Here is a 14,426-nt window from a genome sequence, read left to right as displayed (position 1 = left end):
CAGGAATGCAAAGTTGGATTAACATTAGAAATTCAATACATACAATTCACTATATTAACAAACTAAAAAAGGAAAACCATCCCAATAGACATAGCAAATGCAACAGACAAAATTTAGCATACATTCATAATAAAACCACTGAGTAAAATAGGAACAGAAGATTTTCTCAACTTGATTAAAGTCACATATGAAAAACCTACAGCTAACATCATACTTAATGTTGAAAGGGAGACTACTTTCCCCTTAAAATTAGGAACAAGGGGTTCAGTAGGTTAACCGGTTGATTTAGGCTCAGGTCTTGACCTCAGGGTCCTGGGATCCAGCCCCACGTGGGGCTCTGTGCTCAGCAAGGAGTCTACTTCCCCTCTCTGTCTCCCTCTGCCCCTCCCCCTGCTCATGCTCAAGCTCTGTCTCTCTCTCTCTCTCAAATAAATTTTAACAAATTCGGGACAAGACAGGAATGTATATTCTTACCACTTCTATTCAATATTGTACTGGAGGTTCCAGCCAGTATAATGAGTCAATAAAAAGAAATAAAAATGTGATGTAATTGGCCATATGTATTTAATCTTCATCCCTAGTTCCTGACACAAGAGCTTCTAAAACCCTTGGGATTTCCTGAGTGATGGGGAGAGAGGACCATATTTTGTTATGTATAATAAGGCCCTCGGACCATACCTAAATGTATGCTAATGAAATGACTCTTGGTGGGCCCCTAGCTAGCTTCAGGACGGGGGCTGGTTGCCAGAGGAACCAACGAGGGGGTTAGTCAGTTATAACCTTTAGCCCCAGTCCCCCGCCTCCAGGGAGGGAGGAGACACTGGAGATTGAATTAATCACCAATGGCCCGTGATTTAACCAACATGCCAACATAATGAAACCTCCATCAAAATTCCTAAACTACAGGATTCAGAGAGCTTCAGAGAGCACCCAAGTGTTCAGAGGGTGGCACATGCCAGAGTCCACGGGGCCAGAAGCTCGTGTGCTCAGGGCCATCCCTATGGTGCCTCTCCATTTGGCTATTTGCATCTTTTATAATATCCTTTATAATAAACCAGTGATAGTAAAGTGTTTCCTTAAGTTCTGTGAGCCATCATAGCAAATTATCCAACCTGAGGAGGAGGTCATGGAACTCTCAATATGTAACCAAATTAGACAGAGTGTGGGTAACCTGGGGACCCACTACTTGTAACTGGCATCTGAGGTTTGGGCAGACTTGTAGGACCAAGCCCTTAACCTCTGGGATCTACGTGAGGTCACGAAAGTGTCAGAACTGAATTTAATTGTAGGACACCCAAGTGGTATCCTGAGAATTAGAGAATTAGTTGTCAGTGTGGGAGGAAAAGAAAAAAACAAAAAACACGACAAAACCCATACATTTGGGGTCAGAAGTGTTGTGAGCAGAAAATATCTTTATTAAAGGGCAACTGGATTAGAAAGAAAGGAGTAAAACTGCCTATGTGTGTGGACAAAATACTCAACCATGGAGAATTTCTGGTGGAATTATAAACAATCTACTAGAGCTAATTAGTGAGGTTAGCAAAGTTTTAGGATTCGAGAGCAAGATTTTTAAAAAATCATATAACAACAAACAGTAAGAAATTTAAATTAAAAAGCTAGTACCATTTACAGTAGCATAAAAATATGAAGTGTTTAGTGTTTAAAGCTGTCAAAAATGTGAGCAATCTGTCCACTGAAGACTAAAAATAACATTCATCAGAGAAATTAAAGAAAACCTTTTAAAATGAAGAAATATGCTATGCTCTTAGGTCAGGAGACTAAATGCTGTTAAGTAAGCTATCAATTCTTTCTTTTCTTTTTCTTTCTTTCCTTCCTTCCTCCCTCCCTCCCTTTTTTTTTTTTTTTGATAGAGAGAGCACGAGGTGGGCAGAGGGGCAGAAGGAGGAGAGGGAGAGAGAATCCCAAGCAGGCTCCACACTCCCTGATCTGGGGCTCAGTCTCACAACCCTGAGATGACCTGAGCCCAAATCAAGAATCGCAACCTCCACCCACTGAGCCAGCCAGCCACCCCAAGCTGTCAATTCTTAATTGATAAAATTCCATGCAATCTCAATCAAAACTTCACCAGGCTTTTCCATAGAAACTGGCAAACTGATATAATAATTTAGATAATAATGCAATCTGGTCATGGGAGAGTACTAGCTGCAGAGGGAAGCCAGAAAACTTTTAGGATAATGGAACCATTCCTTATCTTGATTGTGGTGGTGGTTACATGACTGCACATGACTATCAAAACTCATCAAAGTGTACCCTTAAATGGGTGCTGTTTATTGTCTATCAAATATAACTCAAAACCTGGAAGAATTAATTTTGGAGTAGGGGAAGAATAAAGGCATGAAAATTAACCAAATGAAAAAAATAGGCAATGATTAATTTCAGGAACATCCAGAAGTTGTGTAAGAAAAAAAAAAGTGGGGCGCCTGGGTGGCTCAATCAGTTAAGCGCCCGACTCTTGATTTCAGCTCAGATCAAGATCTCAGGGTCGTGAGCTCGAGCCCAGAGCCGGGCTCTGCACTCAGTGTGGAGTCTGCTTGTCCCTCTCCCTCTGCTCCTCTCTCTCGCCTTCTCTCTCTCAAATAAATAAATAAATTAATTAATTAATAATATCTTAAAAAAAAAGCTGTTACTCTTTTATGACTTATGCTCCTGGTTGACTTAATTACTGCTTTATCCATAATTAATAATGTCACTCTTATTCTCTCAATTTTTACCCAAACATCTCTGCCCAACTTTGTGTTCTTTTTTTCTTCTTTTTTAAAGGTGAGTTTTGAAAACACATCTTTTAAAAAGTTTGCGTTGTGTATGACATACAAATCCAAACTTAGAAACACACACCCAAGTTCCAATAGCCAGCAGATACCATTTAGATGACCACATACACACCCCATCCCCAGGACCCCTACCCGGTCTACAGGCGAGTGTCTCTAGGCGGTGTCTCTGGTTTCCTGTGCCGGGGACACAGTCACTATTACAGAGATTAAAACACAGATTTGAGGTTCTGTTCTTAATAATTACTTTCTTAGTACAAATTCACAAATCAAACTTTGTATTTGAGGGAAGAAAGAATGCGGGGTCCTGAAACCTTAAGGATTCTACGAGAGAGTCAGTGCAGGGGCAAAGTGTACAGAACAGAGCTGCTATGAGCGAATGTGGGCCAATTTCACCAGCTCCACGATTGTTCTTCAGGCCCACTTTGGGCACAGAGCAAGAGATGAAGTACATTCTGGGACACGGGCACAAGACAGACTTGAGGCAATTGGAAGCAGTAAGTCTGAGCACGAAGCTGAGTTGCTCTCCCACAGAAACAGCTGTGTCCAGAGAGAATAGGAACAAAGAGCGGTTAGCGTGTGTGCCCCCAGCGGAGCTATGGGGAATCCACCGTAGGGACACCCAACCTTGGCAACTACTGCTGCCCGGATCCCTAAGAAATCCCAATCGCCAGGGAACAAAGATCTGTTTATTTGCTCCCAATCTTCCAAGCCAGACCTGGGAAAGCCACATCGTCTACCTCTACTGAGAAAAGGTCCCTCAGTCCCCAGCCCTGGCAGAGACCCTCCCATCATCGAGGGTCGAGCAAGGAGCCAGTGGACACGGAGGTCCCACGACCGTGTCTCCATATCTCCCAGCAACAGAGAAGAGCCAGGTGAGAAGGGCAGGGTACCTCCAACAACAGACAGATTCACAAGGACACAAACACACAGATGTACCTCTGGAAAAGCAGACACACGAAATCCAGCTGCACCTAAGCAGGTGGGAAGGGGACACATGTGTTGGTTTGACCCGTACAAGCCTTTCTCGCTTCAGGGCGTGCTGCCCAGGGCAGGACAGAGCAAGCTCACTCCCAAGGTGGACAGAGAAAGCAGCGGTGGAGGACAAAGGAGAGAGCTAAGGTTAGTGGTGTCGGGGCCAGTGACTGTGGGCTCCTAAATATCCTGCCCAAGAGCCACCCCCTCCCCCCCACAGAGGCTCTTCGGGCAGCCATTCCAGACCCTCCTCTGCTGCCCCTACTCTCCACCCTCCCAGCAGTTCCTTCCCTAGGATTGTTCATTCACTGTTGTCTGTGACCACGGAATCGAGGTGTCCCAGAGGGAGGCTACTTGGATGCCCCTGTAAGTCTCAATGTAACACACACTCCCCACGCTGGGATAGAAACTCTCTCACAAGGAAGCATGGGATACTTTAACCTTGTTGTACTCAGTATTTGGCCTTCGTGGCTATCCAAAGGCGACTGCAAGAATCTCATTTGATATCCTGTTGTCCCTCTTTTATCTTCTCTTCTGTTTCCATTATGGGGAACCACGTCTTGACAGCCAGAACACTCACCTGTGCCGGCCAGCCACTGTCTTGTTTTCTTGATGCCATATCTCCCTCACCCCTCAACTTCTGCAGTCCACAGTACCCACGCTCCTTCTGGAGCTTCTTCGAGCTTCCGTCTAGTACTGTTTTAGCTACCTGTGATCTGGGAAATAGTCCAGGTAATAAACAACATCCAACCTCAGCACTTTTCCCTTGGATTTCCTGATTGAAATCTCACAGTGATAGGCACCTTGCTCTCTCCATTTTATGTGCATCTTACAACAAACTTCCTAGGAATATTCCCTACAAGGTCCTCTGGCCAAGCAGCGGAGGTCACATCACAAACCAGTTCCCTGCCTCTCTTTCCTCCCTTTGGCTCAGGCCTTTGTTATCTCGAGTAATGAACGCAATCCCTCTCCTTTACTTGACTCCCTCCCCCCTCCCCCACAATGATTTCTTAGTCCTGGGATTATGGGCTGGAGGTACCACATGAATTTGCTCTATACCAATCAGTAAATCCCTTTGGTCCAATAGCAAAAAGAATCTGACTATATTATTGAATACATATATGCTATAAATGACTACATCATTTTCAAAAATATACCTTTGTTGTTCTATCAGAAATTAGAGGAATGTTTCACACAGCACCCTGAACAGCACGCTTAGGTCAGCCTTCCCAACAGCTGTGATCTATGGTTAGGTCAACTTGGTAGCAGCTAAAATGTTAGAGACAAACCGCCAACCAGGTCTTTCAAAACCCACAAATTCTCCATAATCTGGGAAAATATAAATGCCACAGATAACATTTGTAGGTTCGTAATACAGCACTTAGTACAAAGCCTGCCACATGGTTAAGTTGTCCTAGTAAAGGGTAGGCTAATCAAATAATACCACACAGAAAAAAGCACTTCGCCCTATTTGGATATCTAACTTTTACTGTCTCATGAATTTGGAAATATCATTTAACTACCCTGAGCCTCAGCTGCTTTATCTGTTAAGTGAAATTAGGTATCTCAATTATTAGACTAGGTTAAATACTACACATGGAAGTATCAATATAGGACACTCAGTAAATAAGAGTGGAATAAATGAGACGAGAGCCATTGGTAATTAAGCACTCTTGAAATTGAGGGTTTTTCTGTAAAATGATTATTCATCTTTAGTTAATTTTCTCTTTTTTAAAGACTTTATTTATTTATTTGACAGAGAGACACAGCGAGAGAGGGAACACAAGCAGGGGGAGTGGGAGAGGGAGAAGCAGGCTTCCCGCCGAGCAGGGAGCCCGATGCGGGGCTCGATCCCAGGACCCTGAGATCATGACCTGAGCCGAAGGCAGATGCTTAACGACTGAGCCACCTAGGCTCCCCATCTTTAGTTAATTTTCAACCAAATGAATAAACTATTCCAAAATATATTTGCTCAAATGTTGACATATGATCTGACCCTGTGATGACGTGTTCTCCCCTGCACACATGGACGGAGACAACCAGACTACAGTCACAGAATTCCTTCTCCTGGGACTCTCTGGGCAGTCAGAGCAGGAAGACGTTCTCTTCGGGCTGTTCTTGGGAATGTACTTGGTTACCATCATCGGGAACTTGCTCATCATCTTGGCCATCAGCGGGGACAGTCATCTCCACACCGCCATGTACTTCTTCTTGGCTAACCTCTCCTGTGTCGACATCTGCTTTTCGTCAGTCACAACCCCTAAGATGCTGGTGAATCACATAGTGGGAAGCAAAGCTATCTCGTATGTGGAATGCATGACCCAGATCTACTTCTTCATCACTTTCATCAACATGGATGGGTTCCTCCTGAGTGTGATGGCCTATGACCGTTACGTAGCCATTTGTTGCCCACTCCACTACACCATGATCATGAAGCCCAAACTCTGTATCCTTCTGGTGGCGGCATCGTGGGTCATTACAAACCTACATGCTCTCCTGCACACTCTTCTCATGGTCCAACTCACGTTTTGTTTCAACAATACCATGTATCACTTTTTCTGTGACCCCTATGCCATTCTAAGGCTGTCTTGTTCTGATACCTTTATCAATGACCTGATGGTATTCACTGTGGGGGGACTGATATTTCTGACGCCGTTTACATGTATCATCCTTTCATACGCTTATATCCTCTCCAGTGTCCTGAAGCTGCCATCTGCCCATGGAATAAGGAGGGCCCTGTCCACATGTGGATCCCACCTCACTGTGGTCTCCCTCTTCTATGGGGCAATCCTGGGGGTCTATATGCGCCCTTCATCCTCCTACTCAGTCCAAGACACGGTGGCCACTGTCATCTTCACAGTGGTGACTCCCCTGGTCAATCCCTTCATCTACAGTCTGAGAAATCAGGACATGAAGGGAGCCTTAAGGAAACTAATCTTAGATTCTAGAATTAGAAAATTTTAGAGCTTAGAAGATTCTTGGATATCATATGTTGTTTCATTTTATAATCAGAGAACCTGAGTCCCAGATAGGTATATACTCACCCAGGCCTATTCCTCTAATTCATGATATGTGATCATGCTAAAACTTTCAATATGAGGCTGGTAGTTGCTCATAAGTCATAAAAGCATCAGTTTGTTATCTATAAAAAGGGCTGATTCTAAAACACTCATTTTAGATTAACATAACAATAAAAAAATTTAAAAAAAAATAAAAATAAAACACTCATTTTACATGCAACAAAAACTCAGGATAAGACATATTTGGATATTTTTGGATGGTTCCAGCAACCGCATGAGACAGTGCCCACCACAATAGTCTGGGAATTTCAGAGGACTTTAGAGCTGGCGCTACAAAGCATCAACTGCCCTCTTGGCCTCACATTAGAAGATACTAAAATTATTCCCAATTTACTGAGTCACAGAAAGGTTATTGTTACCAGGACTGTACAACTAGTAATTGTTGATTACGATATGGTCCTGTCTACTCTCAGGGTCATTAGTCATTACTGAGTTAGGTAATTTTCCCTCTATCCTAGGCTCAAGGCAATCCCTGGACCTCTCACAGATCAGAACCTTACCCCTACACTACTCCTCCCCCCCACTACCGTTCTATATTTTTGGTGCTATTCAGTGTGGGTGTTAGGAAGCTTTAGATAGTAGCTAGACTTCCTCATGCAACTTTTGGTATCCCTTCAACTTTAAATGGGCTAAGAGAAACAGGTTCCCTCGATGCTGAAGTGTCCAGAGTTACTCTATCACCTTAGGGACATGAAAATATGAATTACAGGATTTGGGTGGGGACCCAGGACTTCTGACTTGAAGTCTAGAGTTTGTTCTACTCCATGAGGCCAAGCGTCCAAGAGTCCTAGCTTCTCCTACTCTACACCTGAGGGCTAGGAACCCGTAAGTCAGTTCCCACCTCCTCTTTCCTGGTGTCCAGAGGTCACTCCCCTGATCTCCAGTGGCCAGTCTTCAGGCCCCTCTCTGGCCTTCTTGCCTCTTGCTTCTCTCCTTTCTCAATCTCCTCTGATCTCATGGTTAATCAGTACTCTTTATACTCACCATCAGCTCCTCTCTGACTTCATCCCAATACTGACCAACTCTTACCTTGACCACAGCAACAGGCTTATGGTGGATCTGCCTGCTTCCCGTGTCTCCTTGCACTTATCTATCCTGCATACAGGATCTGTTTAATCCTCCTAAATCACTGATTGCACCCTGTTAGCCAGTCCTTATATCAAATATTGAAGAAGCCAGAATAAATCCAAAGATTACTTTGGAATATAAGGCCTGACATGACTTGCCTCAAGCTGTCCCCACAATTTTGTCAACTCTCATATTCATCTGTTCCCTGACTTGTCTCTCCTAACTTTCTCTTTCCTTCATTCATTCTCTGCTGGAAGACTCCGTTTTTTTTTCCCCCTGATTTTTAAAGACTCTAATAATTGTGCGTTTCCCTTAACTTCACTGATCACATCCCATAGGCATATATCGAGCACATAACTGTGCTTCTCAGATGTAGTAAATGAAATCCCTAATGTATATTGGTGCCAGTGGAAACCTGACTACGGGTGATAAACCTCATGTATCTTCCTGAACTGTGAGTTTGATTTGAGAAGTTTAGCGCAATATCGGTGTTTGAGATATAATAACACAGACCAATGTTGGTGTTTAAGGTTATAAGACTCATTTAGACTCATCATATTCTTTGCATTACCCATATCTATCCACATGCACGTCTCACCTGGTTATTACATTACACACTTATTTCAAGAAAGTACCATAGATTATGCATGGGCATATCCCCTACAATGCTTAGTGGAGTTTTGTTCATCCCAAATAATCATGTGTTGACAAGTCATTGATAATGGGGTAGGCAAGTCTAATGGAAGACTGGAAAGTGAACATTCCTAGACACAAAAAATCAGAGCAGTAAAATGTTTACATCTAGGGAACTAGAGTACTGACAAATGTACTCCAGAACATGGAAAGATTTCACTGAATTCTGGGACCCAAATAGGCAGCAGGGTTGAATGGAAAATAGCCATGGTTTGGGATATAGTTTTATATTCCTCAGTCCCTCTCTCCCTCAATAATCAAAGGCTGGGTATGAGAAGGAGGATGAAGATAGAGGGAAGTCGATGAACATACTAGATGGTGCAGAGTCAAAGGGAAAATCACTCTCTATCCTCATGGTCCCCACCAATTCATCTTGGGGAGAAGTCGTCATTCACCATACAGCAAATTTGCCTTAAAGGAGAAAAGACTCTCTAAAATGTCAGCAGCATGGTATGAGCAGAAAGAGAAAATGCGTCCTTCTTGCTTGGACTGGCTATGGTATGAGAGGTTGTGTGCTGGTCAATTCTACCCTGGCTTCAGGTCTTCAATCCTCCTAATTCTGGGGACCACCTTCTCCTGAAATCTTCACTGGCTTTTTGCATTACTTTTCATGGGCCAACTATATAAGGGGACTGTAGGGGCGATAAGGAAAGGAGTTTATTCCAGGGGCCTGGGCAGAATCAGCTTTTGTTGTGGTTTCCTGCATGTGAGGCACTCATAGGACATGAACTCATGAACTCATAAATTAAAGCTCAGCATCATTTGCAGCCTCTAGTGCCCTCTTCCCTACTGAGGCAGGTGCAGGGCCAGGCTGGCAGAGTCCTCCCTGGGAGCAGCCAGGAAATCAGGACTGTGTCTGGGAATTCACCCTCCAGGGTCTGCTCTCTGCAGCTGGGGCCCCAACAGACACCATCCTTCTTCCTCATAGGCGACTTCCACCTCGCACTAATGAGCCACTAGGGGCCAGCTCTTCGCAAGCAATTGAAACAACTTGCAGAGAAAAGTTTGATTTTAGCTCATTGAATGTTGAAAGAGAGGCTCATTCCTCTTCCCAGCACATTTCCTCTGACACTGCTCTCCCCAGGGGAGCAGGGACCGCTCCATGTCATGGCCATTGCAGTGAGATGTCTTCCAGGTTCATGAAACCATCTCCCTCCAACTTGTGCTTCAAGTGTCTACTCCAAGGCCACGCCAGCCATGGAGTCTTCCAGGAGAGCCTGGTACTGTCTCTTAGGAGCTGAAGCCTTTCCCTGAGTATTGCAAGTCACCGTCCTGCCTGTAGGAACTTGTCGCCCTGTGCTTGAGGGCAGGAGCTAAGCTCCACATGGACTTTTGTCTCACAATGTCAGTCAGCCTTCAGCAGATGACTTTGTTCTGGCCACGAGCTTTTATCACATGAATATTAAAAACCAGTTCTCTAATTGATGAACTCTAACTCCTAATAAATCTGGTTATCTAGGTTAACCTTTCATGTGTGAGCCACAAGGAGGTAATCAAGTGTCTTGCCAAACCCATTTCAGCACTAAACTTCTCAAATCAAACTTACAGTTCAGGAAGATACATCAGGTTTATCACCCATAGTCAGGTTTCCACTGGCACCAATATACATTAGGGATTTCATTTACTACATCTGAGAAACAGGCCATCTTTTATTTGGTCGAAACTTCAGGCATATGTTGACAGTCAAAAACCACTGATTCAGGCTCATCTTGAATTTTTTTTTAAGATTTATTTATTTATTTTTTTAGAGAAAGAGTGAGTGAGAGCAGGGGGAAGGGCAAAGGGAGAGGGAGAGAGAAGCAAACTCCCCACTAAGGTGTGAAGCCAGACATGGGGCTTGATCTCGCAAGCCCGAGATCAAGAGTCGGACACTGAACCGACTGAGCCGCCCAGCCGCCCGGCTCGTCTTGATTTTTAAATGTGACACAAGTAATATTTAGGCACATCCCTGCCCCCGCATCGTGGAGATATTTGCCAAGAAGGATGTGATGTTATTTTTGTTCCTTTTTAGGTCTTTGAGTATGGACATATAAATCACTTTTGAGCCAAGTTATGTGAACATGATCCAGACTTCCCATAAATGATGTTCAAATACAATCTGCCAGTTAATACCTTTCAGAATATGGTAGAAAGAGTAGTTTCTTGAAGTTGTCAGCAGACATGACATGTAGTCTAAGAAAGTAAGGAAAAGCTAAAAAAAAGGATGAGGGCGCAACAAAGGGAAAGAGCAGCTAACAAGAAAGAGTTCTCAATGGCCAAAGCTAGAACAATTCACACAACAAAATAAATAAAGTAGTACTGGATCATAACCCAAAGTATAAGATAAATACATATGAATCCATACTGATGAAAACAAATGATTGAATAAACAAATAAGTGGGGTGGGGGATAAATTTTACTTACAGAAAAACTCCAAGTAATATATGTAGATACTTCTCCCACCCCTACCTGCCAAAAGGTGGAACTTAATCCTCTTCTCCCTCCTTCATGGTGGCTGGATTTAGGGACCTACTTCCAAGGGCGAGAATATGGAAAAGGAAAAATAATAACTTTAAAATAGAAAAACCTGGCAGATGATACTGCCTTAACCAAGTAATCAAGGTTAACATCATCACTGAAAGTCATGATGATATCAAGTGCTCCCTATATGATGTGATGAGAAGGGTCCTCCACCTCTGTGGGATTCTTCTCCCAAAGCCATGATAGCCTAATCATGAGAAAAGGTATAAAACCCAAAATTGAAAGTCACTGTAAAAAATACTCTTCAGATGTGTAAAGGTCATGAAAAGCAAGGAAAGACCGAGAAACTGGTACAGACCAGAGCACAAATAAATGAAATAGAGACTAAAGAAAAAACAATAGGAATGACCAATGAAACCAAGAGCTGATTCTTTGAAAAGATAAACAAAACTGATAAATCTTTAGCCAGAATCATGAAAGAAAAAGAGAGGACTCAAATAAAGAAAATCAGAAATGGAAGAGAAGTTGCAACCAACAAAACAGAAATACAAAGGATTATAAGAGAGTACTATAAAAAATTATATGCCAACAAATGTGCCAACCTAGAATGGATAAATTTCTAGAAACAGAAAATCTTCCAACACTGAATCAAGAAGAAATAGATCTGGGGCGCCTGGGTGGCTCAGTCGTTAAGCGTCTGCCTTCGGCTCAGGTCATGATCCCAGCGTCCTGGGATCGAGCCCCGCATCGGGCTCCCCGCTCCGCGGGAAGCCTGCTTCTCCCTCTCCCACTCCCCGTGCTTGTGTTCCCTCTCTCGCTGTGTCTCTCTCTGCCAAATAAATAAATAAAATCTTTAAAAAAAAAAAAAAAAGAAGAAATAGATCTATCTGAACAGACAATTACTAATAAAATTGAATCAATAATCAAAAAACTTCAAACAAACAAAAGTATAGGACATTTATTCTCTGAAACATTTAAAGAGTTAATATCTATCATTCTCAAGCTATTCCAAAAAAAACTGAAGAGGAAGGAACACTTCCAAATTCACTTTATGAGGCCAGCATTACCCTGATATCAAAACCAAAGACAACACACACAAAAAGGGAAATTACAGGCCAATATCCCTGATGAACACAGATGCAAAAATCCTCAACAAAATATTAGAACTGAATTCAACAATACATGAAAAGATGCTCAACATCACTAATTATCAGGGAAATACAAATCAAAACCACAACGAGATACCACCTCGAACCTGTCAGAATGGCTATTATCAAAAAGACAAGAAATAAAAGTGTTGGTGAGGATGTGGAGAAAAGGGAACCCTGTGCTCTGTTGGTGGGAATGTAAATCGGTGCAACCACTCTGGAAAACAGTACAGAGGTTCCTCAAAAAGTTAAAAGTATAAATACCAGGTAATCCAGCAATTCCACTCAAAGGGGAAAAGAACCCTCTAAATCAAAAAGTTATATGCACCCCCATGTTCATTTCAGTATTATTTACAATAGTGAAGAAATGGAAACAACTTCTGTGTCCAACAATAGATGAATGGATAAAGAAGATGTGGTATATGTATACAATAGAGTATTTCTCAGCCTTAAAAAATGTGTGGCAACATGGATGGACTTAGATGATATTATGTTAAGTGAAAGAAGTCAGACTACATTTATCACAATGATCACTTCCTTATATAAATGTTGAATAACTATGCTTGTACACGTCAACTACACTTCAGTAAAAAAAAGAAAAAAACAACCAATTAACTATGCACTCTTGGGGAAGTCTTCATGTATTCACAGTCATCTGCAAATCCTCAAAAAACTCATGAAGGGGTATACCGGTGGGTACAGAATGTTTACAGCAGCACGATGTTTTTTCAAAAGTTTTTTATTGTGGTAAAATACAAGTAACATAAAATTACCATCTTAACCACATCAGTGGTCTTAAATTCATTCATAGTGTTGTGCAACCGTCCCACCACCCATCTCCAGAACTCTTCATCTTGCAGAACTAAAACTCTATTCCTGGCAACCACCGTTTTACTTTCCGTAGAGTCACACACTATTTGTTTTTTTGTGACTGGCTTATTACAGCAGCACGTTTTCTTAAAAATTATTATTACTCGGATCTGAAAATGAAAAACAAAAACAACAAACCTTGAGATACGCTCAGTATCTAGCCTATTGTGAGACCTTTGATTAATGTGAGACAAAGGATTTTTAGTTTGTTTCCTGCTTCTCGTTCCTCTGTGTCTCTTTTCTGGCCTTCTCATGGGTTACTCCAACATTTTCAGAATTCCATCCTGATTTATGTAGTGTTTTAGAGTATATCACTCTGTATAGTTTTTTCGGTTGCTCTAGATACAACAGTATACGTACATGAATTAGCAGTCAGCCAAGTGCAGAAACCCTACTTCCATTTAGGACCCTTTGCCTCCCCACTTTTAAAATATAATTGTCTTAAGTATTCCCACTGTATAGATGGAGAATATCAAATGGTATTCTTTTTGCTTCAACCATCATGTCTGATGTAAGACACTTGTAAGTAGGATAGTCTATTTTATAATATCCCATTTTTCCCATTCTAATGTTCTTTTCTTTCAACAGTTTTAAGCCTTTGTTGTTATCATTTACTTTGTTCAGAGTATTTCCTTTGGTTTTTCCTTAAGGATAGGCTTGCTGACAATACTCTTAGTTATCTTTTGAGAATGTCTTTATTTCCCTTTTATTCCTAAATATGTTCACTGGATAGAGAATTCACTGCTGATAGTTCCTTTCATTCCACTTGAGAAAAATATGCAACTTCCTCTGGCTTCCATGGTTCAGATGGGGGCGGGAGGGTGGTTTCTCCACTGGTGTCTGGTTGAAGGAAGGTGGGTATTACCAACAAAGTTCTCTGTTTGGCCACACTTTTCCTGGTTTTACTAAGGGGAACAGGCTTAGAGCTTTTTTGTTCTGTGTCTGTTGGAGGTTCTGGCATGGAAGCTTCTGGAACACATTAGCTGAAAGATATGGGAGGTGAGGAGAAAAAGGGAATTTACTACCATGTTGCTCCTCCGCCCTCAAGTTCTCACAGTTTGTCTTCTTTTTTTCACATTTTGGAGTCTTCCTATGCTTGTTTATTGATGCCCAAGGTTTTTTAGTTGTAAGAGGGATGACCTAGGAGGAATGGTGGTCACGTGTTTTGGCTCAAAACCCCTGATATAGAGTTTTCCCCAACATTTTATTATGAAAAATTTCAAACACAAAGTAAAATTGAAAGAATTTTACAGTCAACACCCATTTACTATCACCTAGATTCTACTATTAATATGAAAAGGGGTCTACCTCTCAACTTGAGTGGATGTTTTCAGGGGTTTTTT

The 14,426-nt window shown here is 42.1% G+C and overlaps 1 protein-coding gene across 1 annotated transcript; it reads left to right on the top strand.

The window, feature by feature from the left end:
* Nucleotides 1–5,789: 5,789 nt before the first annotated feature.
* LOC116626445 (olfactory receptor 1361-like) lies at nt 5,790–6,728 on the top strand. Its single transcript, XM_032395768.1, has one exon. It carries the CDS (start codon nt 5,790–5,792, stop codon nt 6,726–6,728), a length of 939 nt encoding a protein of 312 aa, XP_032251659.1.
* The last annotated feature ends 7,698 nt before the right edge of the window (nt 6,729–14,426 follow it).

The sequence above is a fragment of the Phoca vitulina genome, unplaced genomic scaffold (assembly GCF_004348235.1).
Source record: "Phoca vitulina isolate PV1807 unplaced genomic scaffold, GSC_HSeal_1.0 scaffold87, whole genome shotgun sequence".
In the NCBI taxonomy this organism is placed as follows: Eukaryota; Metazoa; Chordata; class Mammalia; order Carnivora; family Phocidae; genus Phoca; species Phoca vitulina.
This window is presented reverse-complemented; position numbering and strand designations above follow the sequence as displayed.

Coding starts and splice junctions, on each gene's coding strand:
- LOC116626445 (XM_032395768.1), top strand. CDS start 5,790: ATGGACGGAGACAACCAGACTACAGTCACAGAATTCCTTCTCCTGGGA.